Source organism: Scylla paramamosain, chromosome 27, assembly GCF_035594125.1.
Source record: "Scylla paramamosain isolate STU-SP2022 chromosome 27, ASM3559412v1, whole genome shotgun sequence".
NCBI lineage: Eukaryota > Metazoa > Arthropoda > Malacostraca > Decapoda > Portunidae > Scylla > Scylla paramamosain.
Window position 1 is genome coordinate 4,669,445 of NC_087177.1, and position 21,930 is coordinate 4,691,374.

Genomic DNA, 21,930 nt, shown 5'->3' on the forward strand with positions numbered 1-21,930 from the left:
TAGACGAGTGATAGAATAAATACATGGACAGATAGATAAATTAATAGAAAGGGAGAATGAATGAGTGTCTTACTGACTGACTAATTGATATAATTAATATATTGTATTACTTAATAGATTACTTAATAGATGAATAAATAGTTAAGAGCGTAGAATAGATAGGGAGAATAGGATGATTAAGAAGTAAGGAAGATAGAAGGTACAAAAATAATATTATGCTCCCCATAATTAGCAATTCTCGAATGAAAATTAAATGTAGTAACAAGTGCACGCGATACGAGGTTTCTCAGCTAAGTACTAGTAATTGATATTAGCCATCACGCTGCAAAGATACTGTCCGCGTTACAATCAAGTAATCAACTCCTGTAATTCCTTAAAACTTCTTGGTGTAATGTTGGAATTCAAGCTGACTTTTGAAAATCACATTAGGATAACTTCTCTAATTTCCCAGAAGACTAACTTGTTAAGGAAATGTAGAGCCATTTTTAATGATGGTAAGAGTGTTTTAAATCGTTTTTATTCCTTCATTTTATCTTTGGGTTTTTTGTTTTTGTTTCTTGTCCAGTTTCGATGTCAGCTGCTCCAACTCATTTAAAACTTTTTGGATCATTCTTTTAACTTAATAAAGATTTTACTGCCTAATCGCAACATGCAGCTTCATCATCGTGGAATAGGTGGTGCAATAACCATGGTTTTTTTTTTTTTCAAAAATTGTTAATGATAATCAATATCCTCTTTACAAACCATTACTACCTCAATTTGTTCCAGTTCACTGAACACGTCATAATTTACGTTTCAATGGACGTGCTTTTCAGCAGTCCCTAGTCTGACTAATGTATGGAATTTACTTCCTAATGAAATTATTTCTGATGCAGCCACATATAAATTTGAAACGAGAGAGAGAGAGAGAGAGAGAGAGAGAGAGAGAGAGAGAGAGAGAGAGAGAGAGAGAGAGAGAGAGAGAGAGAGAGAGAGAGAGAGAGAGAATATGCATATACCTGGTCCTGAGACACCACAGAGCTCCTGTTGCTCCTGACGCCCAGGTCCATGTCAAAGGGGTTGAGCTGACTTGCTCCCTGCTGCCCTCGAGAGGTCTCCTGTTGCTGCAATGATGGGTATTGTTGCTGTTGTTGTTGCTGTAGTCTGCCGCTGCCGCCATAGTACTCCACCTCCCGGGGTGAACCGCCTCCTTCCGCTGACGAGTCACTGCAAATGACATAAAACTCGTCAAAAAAAAAGGTATTTTGAAAGAGGATCAAGAAGAGAGAGAGAGAGAGAGAGAGAGAGAGAGAGAGAGAGAGAGAGAGAGAGAGAGAGAGAGAGAGAGAGAGAGAGAGAATTAACCAGTAGGGGGTGGTAGTTGGGGGGACGGGATTGTTAGCATGCACGAGTAGACGCACCTGAGGATGGAGGTCCTGTCTGGACAGGTGAGCAGGTTGGAGGAGTCTCTTCTCCCGCTCCCACCGAAGGGACTCAGATCACCCAGGGAGATGCCGCTCAGCTTTCTCGCCACTGCGATGGGCACGTCAGGCTCAGCGGCGGCAGGGTCGTCAATGGGATGCGAGCCACAGAAGGAAGTCTCAACGAACATACACGATGGCGATGGTGATCTTCTCCCCACCGAGCCTGCGTCAGACCCTAAGGACGACAGGCGACTCCTCCTTCCAGGCTGTGGCGGCAGGAGGAAATCTGCCCAGTTGTCAGGGATGGGTGATCTGCGCTCCATTGATGGAGGTTCCGCCGACAGTGACGAGAGCCTGTTGATGCAGTCATTTACTGGCGCTAAAAGTCGCTCCAGATCGGAATTTTCATATTCGTTGCCTTCCTTCTTGATCTCCTCAAGCCTTTCTCTGACAGTGGTAAGGTCTTCACTTGACGAGGGACTGGTCGGTTTGTCGCTGTCAGAAGACCTGTCAGAACTGTCAGCCTTGTCCGGAGTAGATGCCTCTGAAAGAGCCTGTCCATTGTCAGAATCCAAGTCCTGAAGATTCAGTGGCTTCGGGAGTGGCGGTGGCAGTTTGCGTGGTACAACTTCGTTTTCTGTTCTTTTGTCTGCTGGTTGGTCACGTTGTTCCTGTGGTCTCGCCTCCATCACCTGACGCTGCTGTACCTGGTGTCGAGTGGGAACTGTTTTGATATGACGCACCGGCTTCAGCACAATGTCAGGCATTTCGTCAAAGTTTATCCAGCTTTTAATAGGTTCGCCAGAGGTGGAAGTGACGGAGGAGGGTGTGGTTACCTCGGAGCCTACAGTAGAGTCTCTTTGGGTCACTGGAGAACGAGCAGGAGAACGAATTTTTGGTGGAAGTGGTGGTGGCGTGTCATCTTCCGACTTCAAAGAACTCTCTTTGAACTGTTTCCTCAGCGTTCTTGGGCTTCTAAGGCCTTCTTGGCAAAAGTCATCCCAGGTCTTGGAGGTCTGGCGCTTTGGACTTCGTGTAGGCAGCACCTTCACTGGGCCCTTTTGTGGAATACTGATCATCATCCTCTCTGCCTCAGAATCAGGCGTACCAGCCACTTGCTGTTGTTGTTGCTGCTGCTGCTGCTGCGTGTATTCCTCTAAGCGAACCGGTATGAGAGGCGTGGTGCTTCGAGGACGATCGATGGACTGCATAGACTGAAGTTTGACGACAATGGTTCTCTCCCTGACGGGCAGCATGGGCACCGCTAGAGGGCGTTCGACAGGCAGCGTGGTAGGCACATAGGGTAGTTCGCCGTCCTCAAGGGAGTCCTGTGAGACCAGTACCTTGTTCTCTACGTCCGGTGAGTCCAGAGGCAGCTCTGCTCCCTGCTTCAGTTTCTCCTTCCTCTTTAGGTATTCGATCTCTGACTCACGTTCAGACTCAGATCGCGAATCTGCATCTCCACCAGGATCCAGTGTCATCATCTCCGTTGTCGCCTCTGTGTCATTTGGACGATCTTTTTGCTTTGGTGGTAAGTTGGGTTTTTCTTGTTCTGGAGCTTGTATCTTATTTTCCATTATTTCGCTCGGAGGTGGTGCAGTTGGTTCAGTGACTTTTGGTGAGGGTTCCTGACTCACAACTGTGGGCACAGGAGGTTCACTTGGCTTGTCGAATACCTCATCATCTTCTATTTCCGCTCCTTTCTCTGTCTCCTTGCTCGCTCCATCGACTGTAGTGCTGCTTTGCTTATCTCCAGCATTCATTATAGATGAGAGTTCATTGTATGAGCTGTCACGGGAGCTGGCAATGGTTTCCGACGAACGCGGCGCCTCTGCCTCTGACGGCAAAGTTGGCGCTGCCGCCAAGGGCTCTTTTATGGCTCTGTTCACCTCGCTTTCTTGCCGAATCAGCCCATAGGAGGAGGATTGATATTTGCCGTCGTCGTTGAACGTAAACTCCACGTTGGTGATGGCCTCGCTGATCTTGCCGCTGTCTGTGGAGGTGGTACGAGTGTCACTAGATACCTTTCCCTTATCTGACTCTGACTTCTTCTTTGTCTTCGGTCGGAAGATAGAAAGCACACTCCTTCTGTCATGCGTGTCATCCTCCAGTTCTCTCTCCCGGCTTTTACTGCGGCTACGGGATCGACTCCTTGAACGGAACTCCTTTTTAGCCGATTTAATGAACTGACTAAAGGGACTCCTGCGGCCACTAGAGCTGGGAGAGTCTGGAGTAACAGGACTCAAAGCAGTGCCGTCAGACTTTCGGAACAGATTTGTGAAGGAACTTTTCCGTGAGACTGAAGGTGAAGACGACCCACTCTCCACCTCGTCTCTTGTTCTACGTCTCCGCGATTGTCTAGGTGAAGCCGATGGTGTGGTGGAGGAGCGGGCGTTGTGGTGTTCTGGCGTAGCACCGGAGGTCGTGGAAGGTGATGGGGAGGACTTTGGCAGATCTTTCAAGTCTGGAACTTGCGGCACAGGAACTTTTTTCGGCATTCTCGGTGATCTTGGCGACGATTGAGACGAAAGAGGCTGACGTTGCTGCTGTTCGTGCTCCTGACCATCTCTCATTGGAGACCTGGCAGGCTGGGTTGATTGTTGCTCTCTGGAGGTTCTGTTTATGGCAGTGGGAGTGATATGTTGTTCTCGTGAACGCGAAGCTCTGTTTGCTGCCTCCGTTTTGACAGGCGTTTTGTCCCTGGAGGTGGGAGCTGACTGAGACGTCATTCCTGCTCTCGTAGTGACTGCAACTGCTGCCGCCGCCGCTACCACCTCCTCTTGCTTGGTCTTTGGAAAGCTGGAAGGCGAGGACCGGAATATATCTGGCGGCCGCGCTTCCATTGGAGATTTTACCCTTTCAATAGACTCGATAGTGAAGTCCATTATTTTTGTAGTACTGACCGGCGGATCTTCCAGGTCTATACTAGGCTGCTGAATGGGACGACTGCCACAGAATGACGTCTCAAGTCGTATCCTGTGGGGCGAAGGCGATCGCCGCGCCGATCCAATGCTTCCCAGAGACGAAAGTCTGCTGGAGTGGCCGCTGGTGACGGGCAGGAGACCATCGCTGATGACCGAAGAGGAAGAGCCTTTGCGGTTCAACTCGGCGATGCGAAGGGCCTCTTCGCGACGCTCCAACTCGGCGAGTTTGGTGGCTCGCTCCCTGCGGCGTCGCTTTTGGTCCTCATCGTCGGCGTCCAGCTCCTCAGTACTGGAATGAAGATCTGCGGCCATGTTCTCACAAAAATCAGATTTTGCATAGCCGGAAAACAACTCCTTTTCTGGGGTGGAGTCTTTAGAGTCTGTTTCGTGCGGCGAAGACGAGGACGCAGCTGAAACTCGGATTTTGGGAGATGCGGGGACACTGAGAGCTGACGTTACCACGGGCGTCACAGGCGTGGTGGCGCCAGATGTCTCCTCTCCTATCTCCGGGAGCTGAGTCCGTTCCTCGGGGCTGGAGTCTGATGTGGTTTTGTCCATACTGAGGTCCTCGAAGGAGGCGAGGGGCGCGGGCCCCATCCTCCGCTGCCGGGACGGGAAGCTGGACAGCCTGTGTCGCCCCGCGTCCGACAGACCGCGTTTGCCAGGGTCGATTGTGTCGGGCGCGGGGCGGCCGCGGCTGCCGGTGCTGCTGCTGCTGGAGCAGCTGGCGGGGACTGTGGTGGTGGTGGTGGTGGTGATGGTGGTGGTGGTGTCCATGGGTGTGGGCGGGTGTGAGGTGTGTCATGTGCGGGGTGCGGGCGTCACGTCCGGGCAGCGGGCGGGCCGTCCCTCGGGCTTACTCTCTCAGCTCCACCACTGACCGCACGCCCCCACCTGCCGGAACAACACTTTAATAATCAACAAGTCTACCTTACCAAGGAGTATTCGAATATTAATAGATCGTTAATAATAATAATAATAATAATAATAATAATAATAATAATAATAATAATAATAATAAAAACAACAGTAATAATAGTAGCAGCAGCAGTAGCAACAGCAGTAGTAGTAGTAGTAGTAGTAGTAGTAGGAGTAGTAGTAGTAGTAGTAGTAGCAGAAGTAGTAGTAGTAGTAGTAGTAGTAGTAGTAGTAGTAGAAGAAGAAGAAGCAGTAGAAGTGGTAGTACTGCTGATATTGTCTTTAATGAAATTATTAGTTATGAGTACTAATGCTGCTACACCATGAGCAAGGTTATGAAACACTTTTTAATTGTGAATAATTACTCTTTTATAATGTGTGCGCCAAGATGCACGCACCACTCAGGGTAATGACAGGAGTACAACATTGTATTTAAAGAAGGAACCACAGATGACAATACCTCTCTCTTGCAGGAGAGACCGCAAGGGAAACGAGGACAGCGAGTCCTTGGTATAATAACATCAGTGACTGTTTTACTGTAAGTACAAGAGAGAGAGAGAGAGAGAGAGAGAGAGAGAGAGAGAGAGAGAGAGAGAGAGAGAGAGAGAGAGAGAGAGGGGGAGGGGGGAATGTTGAACTTATGTATATGTATACTCTTCATATATCTTTATCTGTCATCAGTACCTTGCTTAAACAAGCAGAAATAAATATCCTAGGAATTTCAGAGTGATTAGCGACCCTCGCAATATACTCGAAGAAGGCTTACTAAAATTCAAGATAATTACGAGGAAAGCCGGGGCAATAAATCACTGCTGTCTCAGGACCGTCACCGGTGCTGGAGCTCAGATTCATTAGAACGTGTTAATGTAATGGCACTGAAACTGAATATTAAACGAGATCATCGGTAATTTGCAAGCACATTTTAGTAAACTCTTTAGACACACTTTGTTTGTTATGTGTAATGAAAAAGCGCACCAACGCTCATTTGAAAATAAAACAGAAAGGCAATTTTAATGACAAGTAAAACCTAAACAACTAAAAGAAATACAGTAGGTTGTCAATTCCAGTAATATTTAAGCCTTTCTAAATTGTATCAAGAAGATGAGAAACGCATGCACAAGTATACACACGAAAATCAGGCAGATCAGTATTGGTGTTAACATCAGACACCACTACATATAAAAGTGAAAATGCGGTACAGTGTCCATTTCGAAATAATTCACAAAGCGTCAAATTGCATAAAGGAAAGAGTAACATATCCTCACTCACATATTTCAGAGAACGCCTAAGTGGAGAACAAACAATTCACGTCATCATCAATTAGTCTCCAGCACCTTGAGAGCCTTGCGACTCATGAATTCTAAAATCCACATCTGCAAACAAAGTGTCTCGGAGGTGCAAGATGTGAAGAAGAGCAAATATGTGCTTAGTTAGCTTGGCTTTGTTTGGGGTATACGACGTCCCTGACCCTGAACTGTGGCTAGAAAGTTGAGACGAGCAAGTGTATATTGTTGCTGGAAGTGGTTGGGTTTGGCTTGATACAACTGAGGTGGCTTGGGTTTGGCTAGAATCGGCAGATGACCAAGATTAGCTGTAGTTGTTGAGGTTGGCCTGGGACTGGCTGGAACTGGCTGAGGATGGAACTGACTAGAAGTACCTTAGGAATGCTGAGGCTGTCTAGGACTAACTATTATTGACTAGAAATGGCTCGCACTAACGGGAACTATCTGAGGGTGGCTAGAAATGGCAAAGACTGACCGGGACTGACTGGAACAGGCTGATATTGGCTGAGTGTTGAGGTTGCTAAGAGTCTGAAGCCGTTTTTAGAAGTGGTGGAAATGACACAGTCTGGGTTGAGGGAATAGCACAGTTTTGGGTTCGGAGTGCGACAGCGGGAGAGCGCAGGGTCCACTCCTCACCTCGGCTTTAACACACCAGGGAGAGCGACGCGACGGGGATCCTTAAACACTGCCTCGACCTATAAAGAAGCATATTGCCCCATCACCATGAACATGCACGAGCCAGTAGTGTGTCCCTCGAACGCTGCTGACAGTTCGAGGGTGTCCAATGTCTCGAAGTCCTGGAGCTTGCGTGTTTTCAGCTTACAGGACGTCAATAAGTGTGGTCCTTAACATGTCAGGAGGAATAATGAGAAAAGTGACGATTGGAAGCAAAGGTAACTAATGTACTGCTACTAATAGTAATAATAATAATAATAATAATAATGATAATAATAATAATATAGTAGTAATAGTAATAACGTTGAGTGACAGTAATAATAATTATGAGGAGGAGAAGGAAGAGGGAAAGGGTAGAGAGAAGGTCAAAACTGTCCTAGCCAGATGTGTGTTGTGTGCGTGAAGCAAATGTCAGCGAGAAGTGTTCGAGTCGACACTTTGAACCCATGAACTTGTGGCCTTGTGCCGTGAGACTCAGCAGCAGGGGCAGTTCCGGTAAACAGCAGGTGCTTCGCTTATCTTTTAAAATCACGGCGCTATATCAGACTATTTCATGTTGTTGTGTTTTCGTTCCTACCTAGAATCTGGTTTTGTATCAAGTTTTAAAAAGTGAGACACACACACACACACACACACACACACACACACAAAGGCTCTGATTTTTTTTTTTTTTTTCTCTCGAGCTGAACTTTGAAATTTTGCTTCAGATTCATTTCTCCGGAAGACATTAATGAAAAAAGTCCAGCAGCTGCATGCGGCTTCGAAAGCAAGCGGTCGTGGTCAACAAATCAATGCAAATGGATGCAATATGAGTCTAAGAGTTGAAAACAAAAATACCTTCAGCTTGTTCAGTGTTGTGGTAAATTAGAATTTGGTGCATTGTAGTTGTGGCAGCGCTGCAAGTCAAGGCGCATCAGTCTGATTCTGTTCATCTAAAATTTCTGATTTGAGCAGAGCAAACTTGATATATTTTGCAATTCCTCAAAAACTCAGTTCCTCCATCCATCATCTCTGCACAACCTTCTAGGTAACTATTCCCTCATCATTGGTACTCAGCTATTCCTTTCTCCATTGAACATCCCCGGTCTGTCCTTTACTATAATAATTTAAACTGGAAACTTCACACCTCATCTCTAGCTAAAATGGCCTCTCTCTCATCCCACCCCGGTATTTATTATATTGCAATTTAATCACGAGTGCTGATGATGATATTAATTAGGAAAATAAGCATAAAGGTGGTGACTTGCACAAAGCTGAAACTTTATTATTTCCACCAGTAATTGTTATCCCTCAGTTAGTAAGCCAGGTTGTGGTTGTGACAGGCAGTGAAGGGCGGTGTGAGGCGCCTCCACGATGCAGTAGTCTGGCCTGGAGCACACGTGGATCGATGTAATGTACCCGCATGATATTCACCGTCTTGCATAAGCCCAAGATATTGCAAACTATATTTTTTTAACATTGTGTGTATAGTGGTGGTACACGGTGGTTCCGGAAAGCTGTAGGGTGGCGCTTAATATCACAGGAGGGACTCGAGAGCATCCTTGTTCTGATGGCTCAACGCTGTGATGGAGTTCCTGAAATCAGCGTCTACTCTTCCACCTGCATGGACTCCTCCTCACAGCAGCGACACTAGGCACCTGCGTAAACTACCAATCCACCCTTCAAGGTCGATAAAGGAGTACGAAGTGTAACACGTAGTAGAACCTAGTAACCTTATGCACTGCAGATACTGTTTTTTTTTTTTTCCCCTCTCCCTCTCTCTCTCTCTCTATAGCTGTACACAATAAACTTCCTGCAGCATATAACGGTGAGGGCGACGTAGAGATCACTGCAGATCAAACCTTGGTTTTGTACCATCAAACACCAAATTATCAGTTACGTACCTTTTCAGTTATATAGGTTGCCTAGACTACCTGGCGGCCTTTTGCATTATTGATAGGTGCCATCCCTTCACATCCCTGTCCGGTACTTACTCTTCCTGTGACGCTCGTAAATGCAGTCCAATATTTGTGGCTTGAGGCGAAAAATTGCTATTGACACGAGACTCGAATAGCTAAGTTAGCACCTCGTGTATTGTATTGTGTTAATGCAGCCATGTGGTGAGTCTGCAGTGACATGTCTCGGGAACTCGTCCCATTTGCTTACAGGTAAACATTACTTTGAAAACATTACTTGCGGAATCCTGGCAGCAGCTATCGCTACTTACTGTAATTACGAACACACACACACACACACACACACACACACACACACACACACACACACACACACACACACACACACACACACACACACACACACACAGACAGACAAATAAATAAACGGGAAGACAAAAAAAATCATGAACGAGAGGGAAAGAAAGGCAGAAAAAAAAGTCAGAAAACAAACAAGGCGTGTGAGGTGCAACGGAAAACACGTGTGTTTGTTGACACAGAGACGCCTGAGGCTTGAGGCGAGGAGAGGCTTGAGTCTAAAAACATCCTTGGATTTTATTCTACTTAAGGAATCTGTTTTATAAAGAGATAGAAAAAAATAGTCTGAGAAAGAGAAAAGCTAGTCATAAATATTACGACATGCAGAGAGAGATAATTAGTGTGAGATGAAGGTATAAGATTAACATGGAACCTGTTTGATGAACCTGTTAGATAAGCAGGTGCATACGTACATACCTATTTAGTTTATGAATGAAAGAACAGATGTATGCTCTTTAATGTATACAGGTAATTGTAGCTACTGTCGTGAATTAAAATGCTCATGTAGTCAAAGCATTTCATCTTATGTTTCGTTTCGTACAGAAGAGATTTGCTTTTGGGTATGGTAACCGTAAGTACGTACCTAAGCATACGATTACTGATACGTAGACAGTCATAAATGCCGCCCTTAACTGAAATGCTTGTGTGGTAGAAAATCTGATCTCATTTCTTATAATTGCCATTGTATAAAACAGGCGCGTACTTGAGAGGAGTCACGTCCTAGAGAATCATTCATGGAGGAGCAGAAGCAAACATAGACACGCACACACACACAAAAAAAAAAAAAAAAAAAAAAAAAAATGTGAGGAAGGAAGGCGGCGCAGAGGGAGCGGCGCGCCAGCCAGACCTCCTGAGACCACCACCACCACCACCACCACCAAGCCTGAGAGGGAAGGAAGAAAACATCCTCTCCATCTTGGGCTGGGCCTGGCCTTTCCGGAGGAGCCGCTGGGGAAGGCCACCAAGGACGGGGAGGGGCTCGGGTATCGATGAGAGGATTGGATGAGAAGTAAAACTGATCTCAGCGAATCTTTCAGTATAGATTAATGTTTTTCCTTTATCAGTCGGTTTCGTAAAATCACAGAGATAACTGGACGGCTAGGTAGATAGGTGGCATATACGTATAGGTAGATAGATTGGTAGATTAATTATTGATGTATACGTAAAAGGATCATTTCAGTAAATATATAAAAGTTTAGATTTGTGTTGGTATTTGATCGTATTTGTCCATGTATTCTTGACTGGGCCGGTTGATAATTAAACATAAATAAATAAATAAATAAATAAGTGATAGACAGGCAGGCAAACAGACAGACAGACACATTGATAGATAGACGGACAATTATAAAGATAACATAGGTGTAGGTGCCTAGATAGTTGAGACTGGTCAACCTAAGGACTTTTCATCCCCTTACATCTCCTCCCATCTTGTTTGCCAGGTACCCGAGCGCTCAGTCGGGATCAACTTGTCGTCTTATACTGAAGGTCTTTTAAAAACTGCATCTGGGAGGGCCTTACATTACTGCATGCCTTCAATGACTGGGGATGCAACACGGTTAATATGCAATAGGCGGGTAGGTACGAGTATGTCTATTCTTCAAGAGGTTCCCCCAGCACGTTTTTAGTACACATGGCTGTAGCGTTTATAGTGTAGCGATGGGTTCTCTCTCTCTCTCTCTCTCTCTCTCTCTCTCTCTCTCTCTCTCTCTCTCTCTCTCTCTCTCTCTCTCTCTCTCTCTCTCTTTCTGCATTAGTTCGGTCTAGTGGTGAGTCCTATATCCTCTCTGACATGAAGCAACCTCAAAAATATAAAATAGCCCAGGCAATATCCCCAGATTCGAAGGGATTTATTTTATTCGTTAATAATTTAAGATTCTTTATTTTTTTCTTTTTTTTTTTTACAGGGGTTATTTTTTTTAATCTAAAGGAGGCTGGCTAAGGGTTACAAAATAATAATGAAAATACTCCTTGATTGTTACTCCTCAAAAAAAGTTAATAGAAAAGAGAATCAGGTTGGCTAATTTTTTTTTTTTTTTTTGGGGGGGCGTGCATCAATACTCCTCTTTTAACTTAAACGTAGTTCCGGTCATAGGAAGGCAAAATAAAACAAGCAAAGGACATTCACTAAAGGGTATACATCACGTTAATACGCTGCTGAGAGTGGCAATAGGAGATTTAGGATCTATGCACTAATGAGACGCTAAACATACGATAGGAAAGACTGGTGTACTGTGACAAACCAGGTTCTCTTGGTATACAAACTCTGGCAATGTAGACACTACAAAATGGGACAGACATCCTGAATACACGCAGGCAGGAGACTTAATTGACTTTCCACTAATCCCAAAGAGATTATGCAGCGCTCTGTGAAAGTTCGACATCAGGAGAGCGAGAGAGAGAACACAGATGTCAGGGGTGAGGAAGTGAGGGCTAACGCCATAACGAGTGAAAACAAAACAAAAATGGTATCAGGGAGAGAATAAGACGGACATTAGTATTCATAAAGACTGGTAATAGGAAGAGGATAATGCTGACATGAGACTGAGGGAAAGGAAGGCAAGGGATGGATGGATACCAGGAGAACGAAAGGTTGAAGTTTATGTGTGTATGAGGACAGGTAGAGTGGCTGTTCACCAGGAAACTAAATCACTGCGGACGGCATATCATAGGTGTGTGTGTGTGTGTGTTGGTTGTTCGCGCGTGCCATGGTTATCACTACCTTTCATTTTCACGAGTGTACCATTAATGCAGTTTTCTGTGGTTCCAAGCACGAAGGGGAATCGATAGAGAAGGGGCGGCGGCGAGAAGGAATACGAAGAGGAGGGGGAGGATGAAGAAGAGGAGGAAGGACAGAAGAAAGAAACAATCCTGCGCCTCACACACACACACACACACACACACACACACACACACACACACACGTTAAGCATGACCCCGAGGCAGTCTCAGGAATACTAGTGGTTGTTTCATTACAGGCAACCTTTCTAGGCCACGTTTGAGAGACGCCCCTCCCATCCTCCCTCCTCCTTGCTCCTCCTCCTCTTCCTCCTTCACCTCCTCCTCTTCCTACTCCTCCTCCTCCTCTTCCTACTCCTCCTCCTCCTCCTCCTCCTCCTCCTCCTCCTCCTCCTCCTCCTCCTCTTACTCCTAATACTCCTCTTCTCCTCTCTTTCTTCCTTTATCTTCTTATTTTTTTATCTCCTCCTCCTCCTCCTCCTCCTCCTCCTCCTCCTCCTTCACCGGAATTTGTTTTCACATGTTTATTTACTTCGCCTCGCTTTTGTTCTGCTTTCACGCAAATGAGCATCCAACACTAATGTAGCAAAGTATCGCAGACGATTTAAAGATTTTTTTTTTTTTTACCTCATTTATTTCGGCTGGGAGTTTAGGGAATGTTGAAAGTTAGTTTGAACCATTTTGGCCTTCGTGCGCTGACAGTATAAAGGCGAGTGTTGAAAGATACCCCCCCCAAAAAAAAAACACGATTTTACTGTTTTGTGTCCGTCCACTTGAGTTTTAAAGACGTGCAATCGTTCAGAAATGAGAGAGAGAGAGAGAGAGAGAGAGAGAGAGAGAGAGAGAGAGAGAGAGAGAGAGAGAGAGAGAGAGAACAAAAGGTTTGCATATATTTGGGGTTCGTATACCGGCTGTTAACCTTACATTCTCCCCCTCGCTTCCACTGACGTTTTTATCGCTCCCGTGCTCACATACACCGCCGTGCTGGGGTGTGCAGGAGTATGCTGGAGCACGCAGGAGTGTGTGCCGCGTACTGCATGTGGAGCAGAGAGTGATGCAAGACCACCAGCATCCTATTACCTACGGGACTCGTGATGGAGGACAGAACGGTGACCTGCAGCAAGATCGTTGTCCTGCACCCTGCCCGCGTCCTCCCACACGCCCGCTGTTTCACTTTTCTCCCTGTTCCCGCCTTCCCACCAAAGCCTTGTGTACTCTTGTGGGATATACGTTTCTTGCCTCATGCTCGTGCGTGTGCTACTTTATGTGTACTATCCACGTTCTTGCTGTACGGGTGTTCTTGCATACAGTTTTTTCTTTTTTCTGGGTGCAGTGTGATATACGCTGTGTGGATGTATGGCCACGTAATTGTAGAATTGTAGGGCCTCTAGAATATAAGGCTGAGTACTGCTGTTTATTTTTTACTTGGTCTCTTTTCGTAATATATCACTATCAGTCGTTTATTTGCATCCACTGTTACATCTTTCCTTCGTTATATTTATGCAACAACAGGAAGACAACACAGAAGAGATGAGCAGGAACAAAAAACATAAAACCGACATCCTAAACTTGCATTTTCAATTTTGCGTTGTAATTTGTGGTTTATTAAGCCGTGCAAGTGTGGTGGTGCAGACGATAGTTCCTCGTGTCGCGTTTCTTACGGTAACCTTCCGCTCACTCTCCTTCTCCCTTCTCTCTCCCTCAGTTGTTTAATCCCCTCGAGTCCCTTTCCTCGCCCCCGCCGCCTCCAGGCGCCCCGCCCCCGCCCCCCACGCTCCAAAGCTTTAACAAGACGGCGGGGTGACCGAAGGCGCTTGTGATGTGGACAGGTGTGAGTAGATAGAGGGAAAAGTCAAGGAGCGCTCTCTCTTTCTCTCTCTCTCTCTCTCTCTCTCTCTCTCTCTCTCTCTCTCTCTCTCTCTCTCTCTCTCTCTCTGTCTCTCATTATTAATTAAACTGAAACCGTCCTTAAAAGCGTGCATAGTGAAGTCTGGTGTTGGCCGGTGTACCAGACAGCAGCATACATGGCGGCCGAGTCAGACACGACCTAATGCACGACACGTCTGTTTCTGCCTCCACGCCACACTTCCCACCTCCACGGAACACATACAGGAGTAACATCCGCCGCCACCCTCCCTTTCCCCTCCCAGGCGCTGCTGATTACCGCCCAAACGGGAACAAACATAAACAGCTGAACTTGATCCACGCAACTGAAAGTGTGTCAGCGTGGCGCCTGTCTGGAGGAAGAAGGAGACTGCTGCTGTCCTCCCTGTTTACCTCTACCCTCCTCTCTCACAATACAAAACCTCCTCCATATCCACCATGATCTCTCTCCCCCCTTTCTTGGTGGCTGAGACGCGCCGGCAGCCGAACAACCCAGACTGTGGCTGCCGCACCCGCATTTGCTGCCGCTGCTAGTGGTGGCTAGCACTGCAGCACCTCCCCCGCCGGGACCTTCCTGTCAGGCCCGCTGATGTCCTGGTGCCATCGTGCATGCAACCTTAGGCCACGTAGGCTGTGTTATAGCAATGTTTTAATTGTTACTTACGAACGTCACTAGTAGTAGTAGCAGTAGTGGTAATAGTAGTAGCAGTCGTAGTAATAGTAGTAGTAGTAGCAGTAGTAGTAGTAGTAGTAGTAGTAGTAGTAGTAGTAGTAGTAGTAGCAGTAGTAGTAGTAGTAGTAGTAGTAATAGCAGCAGTACTGGTGGTGGTGGTGGTAGTAGTAGTTGTAATTCCAGCGATAATATTTCTTGTAATAATCGTAAATATTATTGCCACATGCCTCCTGCTACTGATACTATAGTACTAATATTAAAAATTGGTAATATTATCACTACCTGCGCATTTCCTTTTGAAATTGACAGTTTTGCTCGTGTGGGTGTTGCAGATGAAAAAAATAAATTGATTTGAATGAAAACTTAAAGGAATCACATTACATCAATGAGGGTGACGAGCGGTGCACGCAGGTGACCTTCTACCAAAGGCCATGAGGACAGGCCTGTAATCCTTCAAGGGGATGGGTCAGCTGCGCCGCCACTCGGAGGTCCACACTCAGAGGTGGAGCGCTACTTTTCTTGTGGACACACCCGTTTTCCTCTGCCTATTTCCGTGTTCAGGTGAAGGCAAATACAGATTGCAGCTTTATTGGGCTAGGTAATAAATTTGCTTTTCTGTAATGCCTTGGTGACATATCACTATTACATCGCTCTGTCTTGTTAACGAGAGCATATCTCTGTCATCACTTCCTCGTAATTATTGTACGTGTATAAGGATAGGGAGCAGGGGAGCATGCGCCTTGAGATCCACAGTCCCGGTGATGAAGGCCACTGCACCGTTCACGCCATTATGATGACTGACACACGCTTACCGCCCAGACATGTAAAGACGTACGAATATAGACACGGTATATTTCAGCGTTAATTTACTCGCAGTGCTGTCTTCTCACTTCTAACTGACATTCAACCTCCCTTAGTCCGATCAGCTAGTATTACACTCGCTGACAGACACATTTACCGCCTAGACGGGTAAAAGATGTACAAGTATAGTCACCTTTACCTTAGCGTTATCCGCAGTGTTTTCTTCTCACCTCTAACTGACATTCAACCATCCATAGTCCGATCAGCTAGATAAGTAACCAATATCCCTCACAGTTTCAGCACCGAGATGGTTCCAGTAAAGCTTCTTATTTGACACGCTCCGAGTCTAGTTATCTGGTGGCGTGCGACGAATGGCTGGCTGGCTGGCTGGCTGGCTGGCTGGCTGGCTGACTGACTGGCGCCGGGAGACAACTAGTGGAGGCAGCCTAATGTTACAGCTGCACAGACACTACGAGGCACTACACAGACACTACGAGGCGTTTCAGGAAATACCGTAGACGTCAATAGTTGTAGTTATAGTAGTAGTAGTGGTAGTGGCAGTGGTAGTAGAGGTAGTGGTGGTGGGGGGGTAGTAGTAAAACGATGAGAAGGACGAGTGATTATGGTGGAATAAATATGAGTAGTAGTTATGGCGGAATAGGAGGGGGGTGGAGGGTGGAGGAAAAAGGGAAAGAAGAGTCGAGTTAGGAGTGGTTGTAGAAGAGGAAGATGAAGAGTGGCTGTGGAGGAGGAGGAGGAGGAGGAGGGGGAAGAGAAAAAGAGGAAGAGAAGGATGAAGAAGAGGAGGTGAAGGAGAAGGAGTGTTCGTGTTGCTTGTGGTATTCTGCGTAGGTGAATCTAAAATGACGAAATACAGCATTCATTAAGCGATTATCTGAAGCAGACACGGAAACAGCCAACATCAAAAAGCCTTTAATGTAAAATTGGAAAGGAGAGTTACGCTTGGCACGACACACCTGTCCAGTCATCTCGACATGATTTAATGTTCGCTTTGTGACTGATGACATTTTATTGGCAAGGAGGAGATGGTGGTGCAAGAGCCGCTTCACCTGGCAGTCTTTGTTTCCTTCGCGGTGGGAAAGCAGGGGAGGGAGGGGGAGGATGAGAAGCAGACGGCAGGGCAGCACCTCATGTTGGGCGCGTTACTGCTGGCCGCACCTCGTCAGCGGCTCGTTTGCTGCGTTTCTTACACTTTTACGGAGTTTAGGAAAAAAAGAGTTTGAGCAAAGTTCTTTTTCATTCTTCTGAATTTTCCTTGCAGAGCTGGTAGTAAATATATATTAACTCTGTGAATAGTAGATAAATTGTGGTATTTATATCTAACGGGAGTGCAGTTCTTTCTTATTTGCTATTGCGACTTTGGTTTCTTTCTTGAGCGCGCAGATCTGTGCGTCTTGAGGCAGCAGCAGCTGGGAAGGTGCGCGGAAACGTGAGGTTGTGACCTAGACTTTGTCCGTCGGCTAATTCGAGACTAAATATCGATTTATCCGACCTAAATGAGAACCTAACACGGTTTATCTTGGCGTTAAGAAAACCTGAAATGTGGTGGAGCTGAAACGTGAGGAAAGGGAAGGAAAGGGAAAGAAGGAAGAAAGACCGTGAAAAAGCAGGAGGAAGAGGAGGAAAAGTAGGACAGAGAGAAAGGGTGTGGAGGAGGAGGAGGAGGAGCAGGAGGAACAGGAGGAACAGGAGGAGGAAGAGGAGGAAGTAGGGAGCGGAGGGGAAGAGGAACAGGAAGAGGAAAGTGAGAGGGTGAAGAGAAGGAAACTGACTGATTGATTTATGAAGATTAGACCATCTTGCTTCTTAATGGGAAGGAAGAAGGGAGAATATTGAGAAAGGAAGAGAATGAGAAAGAGGAGGAGCCGGACACTTAAGGGGGAAAGGGTGGCAACATGGCATGGGCAGGAAGGAGGAGAGGTAACGAGGGTGACGAGAGGGTTGTGTAGCACGTAATATACGAGTATGAATCACGTGGTGCCACAACGAGCGTGGGCGGCGACACACTCCTGATCCCCGGGTCCGGGTCGTGGCTGGCCCTCTGCCAACACACGAGGCCCAGAGAGTGCCACTCCCACCGGCACTACAACTTTAAACACACTCGGTCAAACTTTTCCACGGCGCGAGACACACAATGATTCATCTGGACCATCACGTGAAGGAGTAATGATCCTGGAAGCTAATTATCGCTCGCAACTTGCGCCTGGACGCCTGGAAAGCTAAATTTTATTTTAACATCCAAGCGTGACCTTGGACTATACAAGCGCGGGTAATTATTGCCCGATCCCGGTAAATACAGTTAGGTAAACAGGTGCACCTCCATTACTGACTTCACTGCTCTCTCCATCAAGGTTGTGTTCGCTGAACCTTTAGGTTTTGTTTCTGTCTACTCTTGTAGTTTTGGACTAGACCGGGTTAGACTCACAAAATGTTATCATTTTTATCACTATGAAAACTGTGTGATAAGATGCCAAAAGAATGCACATATTTGGAGGAGCATCTGATACACCGCTCATGACACTGGAAAGCAGGATGGTCCTCTCTAGAGTTCATCGTCACGTGACCTTGATGTTGCAGTGTCTCGTTTATCATAGTCAGTCACTCAGTCCCTCATTCATTCAGTGAAAGAGTACAGAAGTACATTAAATATTGCATCACATACTTTTATATGTACGGAATATGCATAGTTGTGAAGTCCAAGCGGCGAGGGTCGCCTGATGGAAGTTAGGAAGCCTGAAACTTCATTAAAACAATTTGCTTAGTAATAACAACAGAATCCTGCTTTATAGTGGACATTTAGGTGCTGAAGTGTGCTGAGAGAAGGGAAACTAACTGCACGAATAGAAAGTAATTTCCACACTGAATCTAACATGCTCAAACAATTTCCTTCGTAATAACACCAGAATCTTGCTTTATAAGGGACATTTAGAGATTTGAAGCTGGAGGAAGGAAACTGATGACATGAACAGAAGCCAAACCATCCAAGGAGAACGTAGCACGTCAGTGAAGCAAGAGACTGATACTGCAATGCCTCCACCAATAATATTTTAACAGAGGAATATCGAAGCATATCCGAAATTCAATCAGCTTTCAGCTTTTGGTATGATTTTTTTTTTTTTCTAATTTCACCTAACCGATTTTTCCCTTCGCTCTTTTGTGTGTGCCCTTGACCGGCCTCCTTCACATTCTAGTAAAAACCTTTCCCAGAGCTGCTTTTCAGGATTCCATGGATGGTAATGTCTGCTAGAACAACACAACCTTGTACTCTATTAGTCGTATTTACCAGCTTCATCTTAATAAATCTTTTTTTCATTTTTATTTCTATTTTATTTTTGGTGGAAGGATGGGAGGAAGAGGGAGGAAGGTCTGTAGTGGAGGTAATTTGCAGAGATGTGGAGGAAAGAAGAGAGACTTTCGAATGGAAAAACGTGTGGGTGTGATGTGAGTATCTTACAAGAACAGCATTTTGACTATGTAAGTGTGGTAGAGTGCGGTGTAGTGATGATTAAAATATAATACGTCAATGGAACTTAGGAGTAATACCTTTGTACTCCGGCAAGTCATTCCTATCCACAAATTGCTTTTCAGTGCTTTAGTGTCTGATATCAATAAGAACACTATTACATTACACCACTATTGGCACTATTTGCCTTGAGAATCTAACATGTCATCGAGGCGCAGAATCAGTAACTCGAGAAGCAATTCCTACCCACAAACTGCTTTTCAAAAATCCACCACGCATGATGTCAATTAGGACGGTATTATCATGTAGCTTCATACGTAAGAATCTGCCAGCTTTGCCTTTAGAATTCAGTAAGTCAGTGAAGCATGAGACTAAGGCCAGTATTCTGAAACGCCCTGCTTCCTCATCACGACTATTTTCAAAGGCGACGGAGGTGATCTGCGGGGTTCTCGAGAGTGTTTCGCCAGTTATTAATGTAGAAATCTTGTTAATCTGTCACTAAAACCATAAAAACACACTTAAAAACTCCTGCAACTTCAACTAGAGCCTTTTCAATGCCATGGATATTCGGTGTGGGAGTGTTTCAGAATATAATCCTAATACCACAATACCTCGACGAGTCATTCCTAAAGCAAGCTACGTTTCGAGTTTTCACGTCTCTTAATTAACGTCTAGAACAACGCTATCATAATGTACCGTTATTAGTACGCATGCGCTGCCTTCTAAACTGAAAGCTGTACGTATAATGAACATAAACTAACAGGGCTGGAAATGCTTACGCCCCGCATTCCCCCCAAGTGTTGGAGATGTAAGAGGATATAAAGGAGGTGGGGAGGGGGTGCAGTGGGGTGAAGTGCACCAGAGAAGGGAAAGAGAGAGTGGGGGAAGAGAAGCCTCATACAAATAATCTTTTTTTAAGCTCGGGTGCAGCCTGCAAGAAATACTACTATTAATTTGCAGGATAAACAAGTAAAGCTGCACGTGAGTTAGTTAAGATTCGTGCCTGATCTAAATTTGTATGGTGTTTCTCTACTGCGTTCACTCACTCTCCCCTTCCCGTTAATAGCGGTGTGTTTTTCATCGGATATCGGAGAAGAGAGGGAAAGAGAGGGAAAGAGAGAGAGAGAGAGAGAGAGAGAGAGAGAGAGAGAGAGAGAGAGAGAGAGAGAGAGAGAGAGAGAGAGAGAGAATCGGTATAGCCCCTTAACACATATTCCTGTATACGCTGGGCACACACTCACATATAATTAATATCAGCCATTCATCCCTTAGCATGGAGGAAAAGTTGACTTCGAATCTTAAAAACCCTAATGAAGAAGGAGAAGAACACGTGCTTACCGTGATAATTAATTAATACTTTTTTTAAGGTCAGATCCTCGGATTTTAAAAGTATGTCAGCTGATTAATTAAAGTTACGAGAATTCACGTAGCGAGAGAGAGAGAGAGAGAGAGAGAGAGAGAGAGAGAGAGAGAGAGAGAGAGAGAGAGAGAGAGAGAGAGTGTGTGTGTGTTTGTTCTCGCTTGGGGAGCCGATACTTGAGCCATGAACGCAGATTGTCACAGTTGTCAATTGATTTCAGTTTGCGAACCACCATTTTGTCAGTAACTTTAAGGGACAGACTTTTAAAACCCCCTAATAAAATGCATCACCAGTTCGCGCTTTGACCTTGGTAATGATGCACGTTGTTAAAGGCTGCTGCTCTTATGTTTGTTTGTTCCATCGGATCCCTTTGACTCCATGTTGTGTTCATTACCTTACATTGTTCCGAGTGATGGACTGATTGATTGACTGATTGAGAGAGAGAGAGAGAGAGAGAGAGAGAGAGAGAGAGAGAGAGAGAGAGAGAGAGCATATATAGAATCACAGCCAGCACTGATCATCTGTACTATTCGAGTCTCTCTCTCTTTAAGCCCACCAACACACTGTTATATTTTACACCTGCTGTGGACGGACAGGTAGCGAACAAGGTGCTTTTTTAAATATACCTTCGTATGCTACCTGCCTTTCCTGTCCCACCGAACCTGTAACCTTATTTTGATGACACACTTTCCACACTGCCTGGTTCATTTCACCAAATTTTTTTTTTTTTTTTTCCTCCTCTTCTTACTGCTATTTACTGCGCACGAGTCACCATCAACAGCAAAGAAGCATTTGATTAAGTCTCCCTCTCAAAGGTCTCTTCTTTAGCGGGAGTAAATCGAGCCCCCTCACTCTTTATTCTTATGGCTTCGAGTGTAACGTAAGATTGTGATTTGCATCTGTAGGGAGGCTAGCAGGAGTGGGTCGCGTACCGCCAGCGTGGCTCGAAGAGGGAGCGTTCGATAAGACCCAACATTCTGTTACCTTTAGTGGCTGTCTTATTGTACTGCTCATAGAGTGTTGAGCTGGAGAGAGAGAGAGAGAGAGAGAGAGAGAGAGAGAGGTGAAGGAAAAGAAAAAAAAAGGGACAGCAGAAAGACAGACAGAGACAAAGTCAGACAAACACACGTTGAGTGAATCCATAAAAAGTCAGAAGCGTCAGGATGTTCGTTAAGAAAAAAGAAATAGAAGGAAAAAAAAAACAGCAGAATTCGGAAATAATAATCAAGAGGAGAGAAACCCGACTGTCAAATGAACGGGTCTCTCTCTCTCTCTCTCTCTCTCTCTCTCTCTCTCTCTCTCTCTCTCTCGTCGGTGCTAATGTTTATAGAAGAGGATTTAAGAGATCATCATCATTAGCTATCCATTCATCCTTCCACCAGTAGATACCAGGAGCACCACCACCACCACCAGTAGTAGTAGTAGTAGTAGTAGTAGTAGTAGCAGTGGTAGTAGTAGTAGTAGTAGTAGTAGTAGTAGTAGCAAGGGCGCCTCAAGTATAAATTGCTTTAGTTTGACACGCATGGTACAGAGATAT

General features: G+C 45.5%; 1 protein-coding gene across 3 annotated transcripts in view; it reads right to left on the minus strand.

Moving 5' to 3' along the window:
• The window catches only part of LOC135114059 (mucin-2-like), a 30,038-nt gene that overhangs the window by 3,466 nt on the left and 4,642 nt on the right, over nucleotides 1-21,930 (minus strand). For all 3 annotated transcript variants that reach the window (XM_064029712.1, XM_064029714.1, XM_064029713.1), the window contains exons 2-3: nucleotides 1,401-5,221; nucleotides 999-1,206 (exon numbers count right to left, since the gene is read on the minus strand). In XM_064029712.1, the coding sequence (XP_063885782.1) occupies nucleotides 999-1,206; nucleotides 1,401-5,104 (3,912 nt within the window). In that variant the 5' untranslated portion in view covers nucleotides 5,105-5,221. The remainder of the gene's footprint in view (nucleotides 1-998; nucleotides 1,207-1,400; nucleotides 5,222-21,930) is intronic.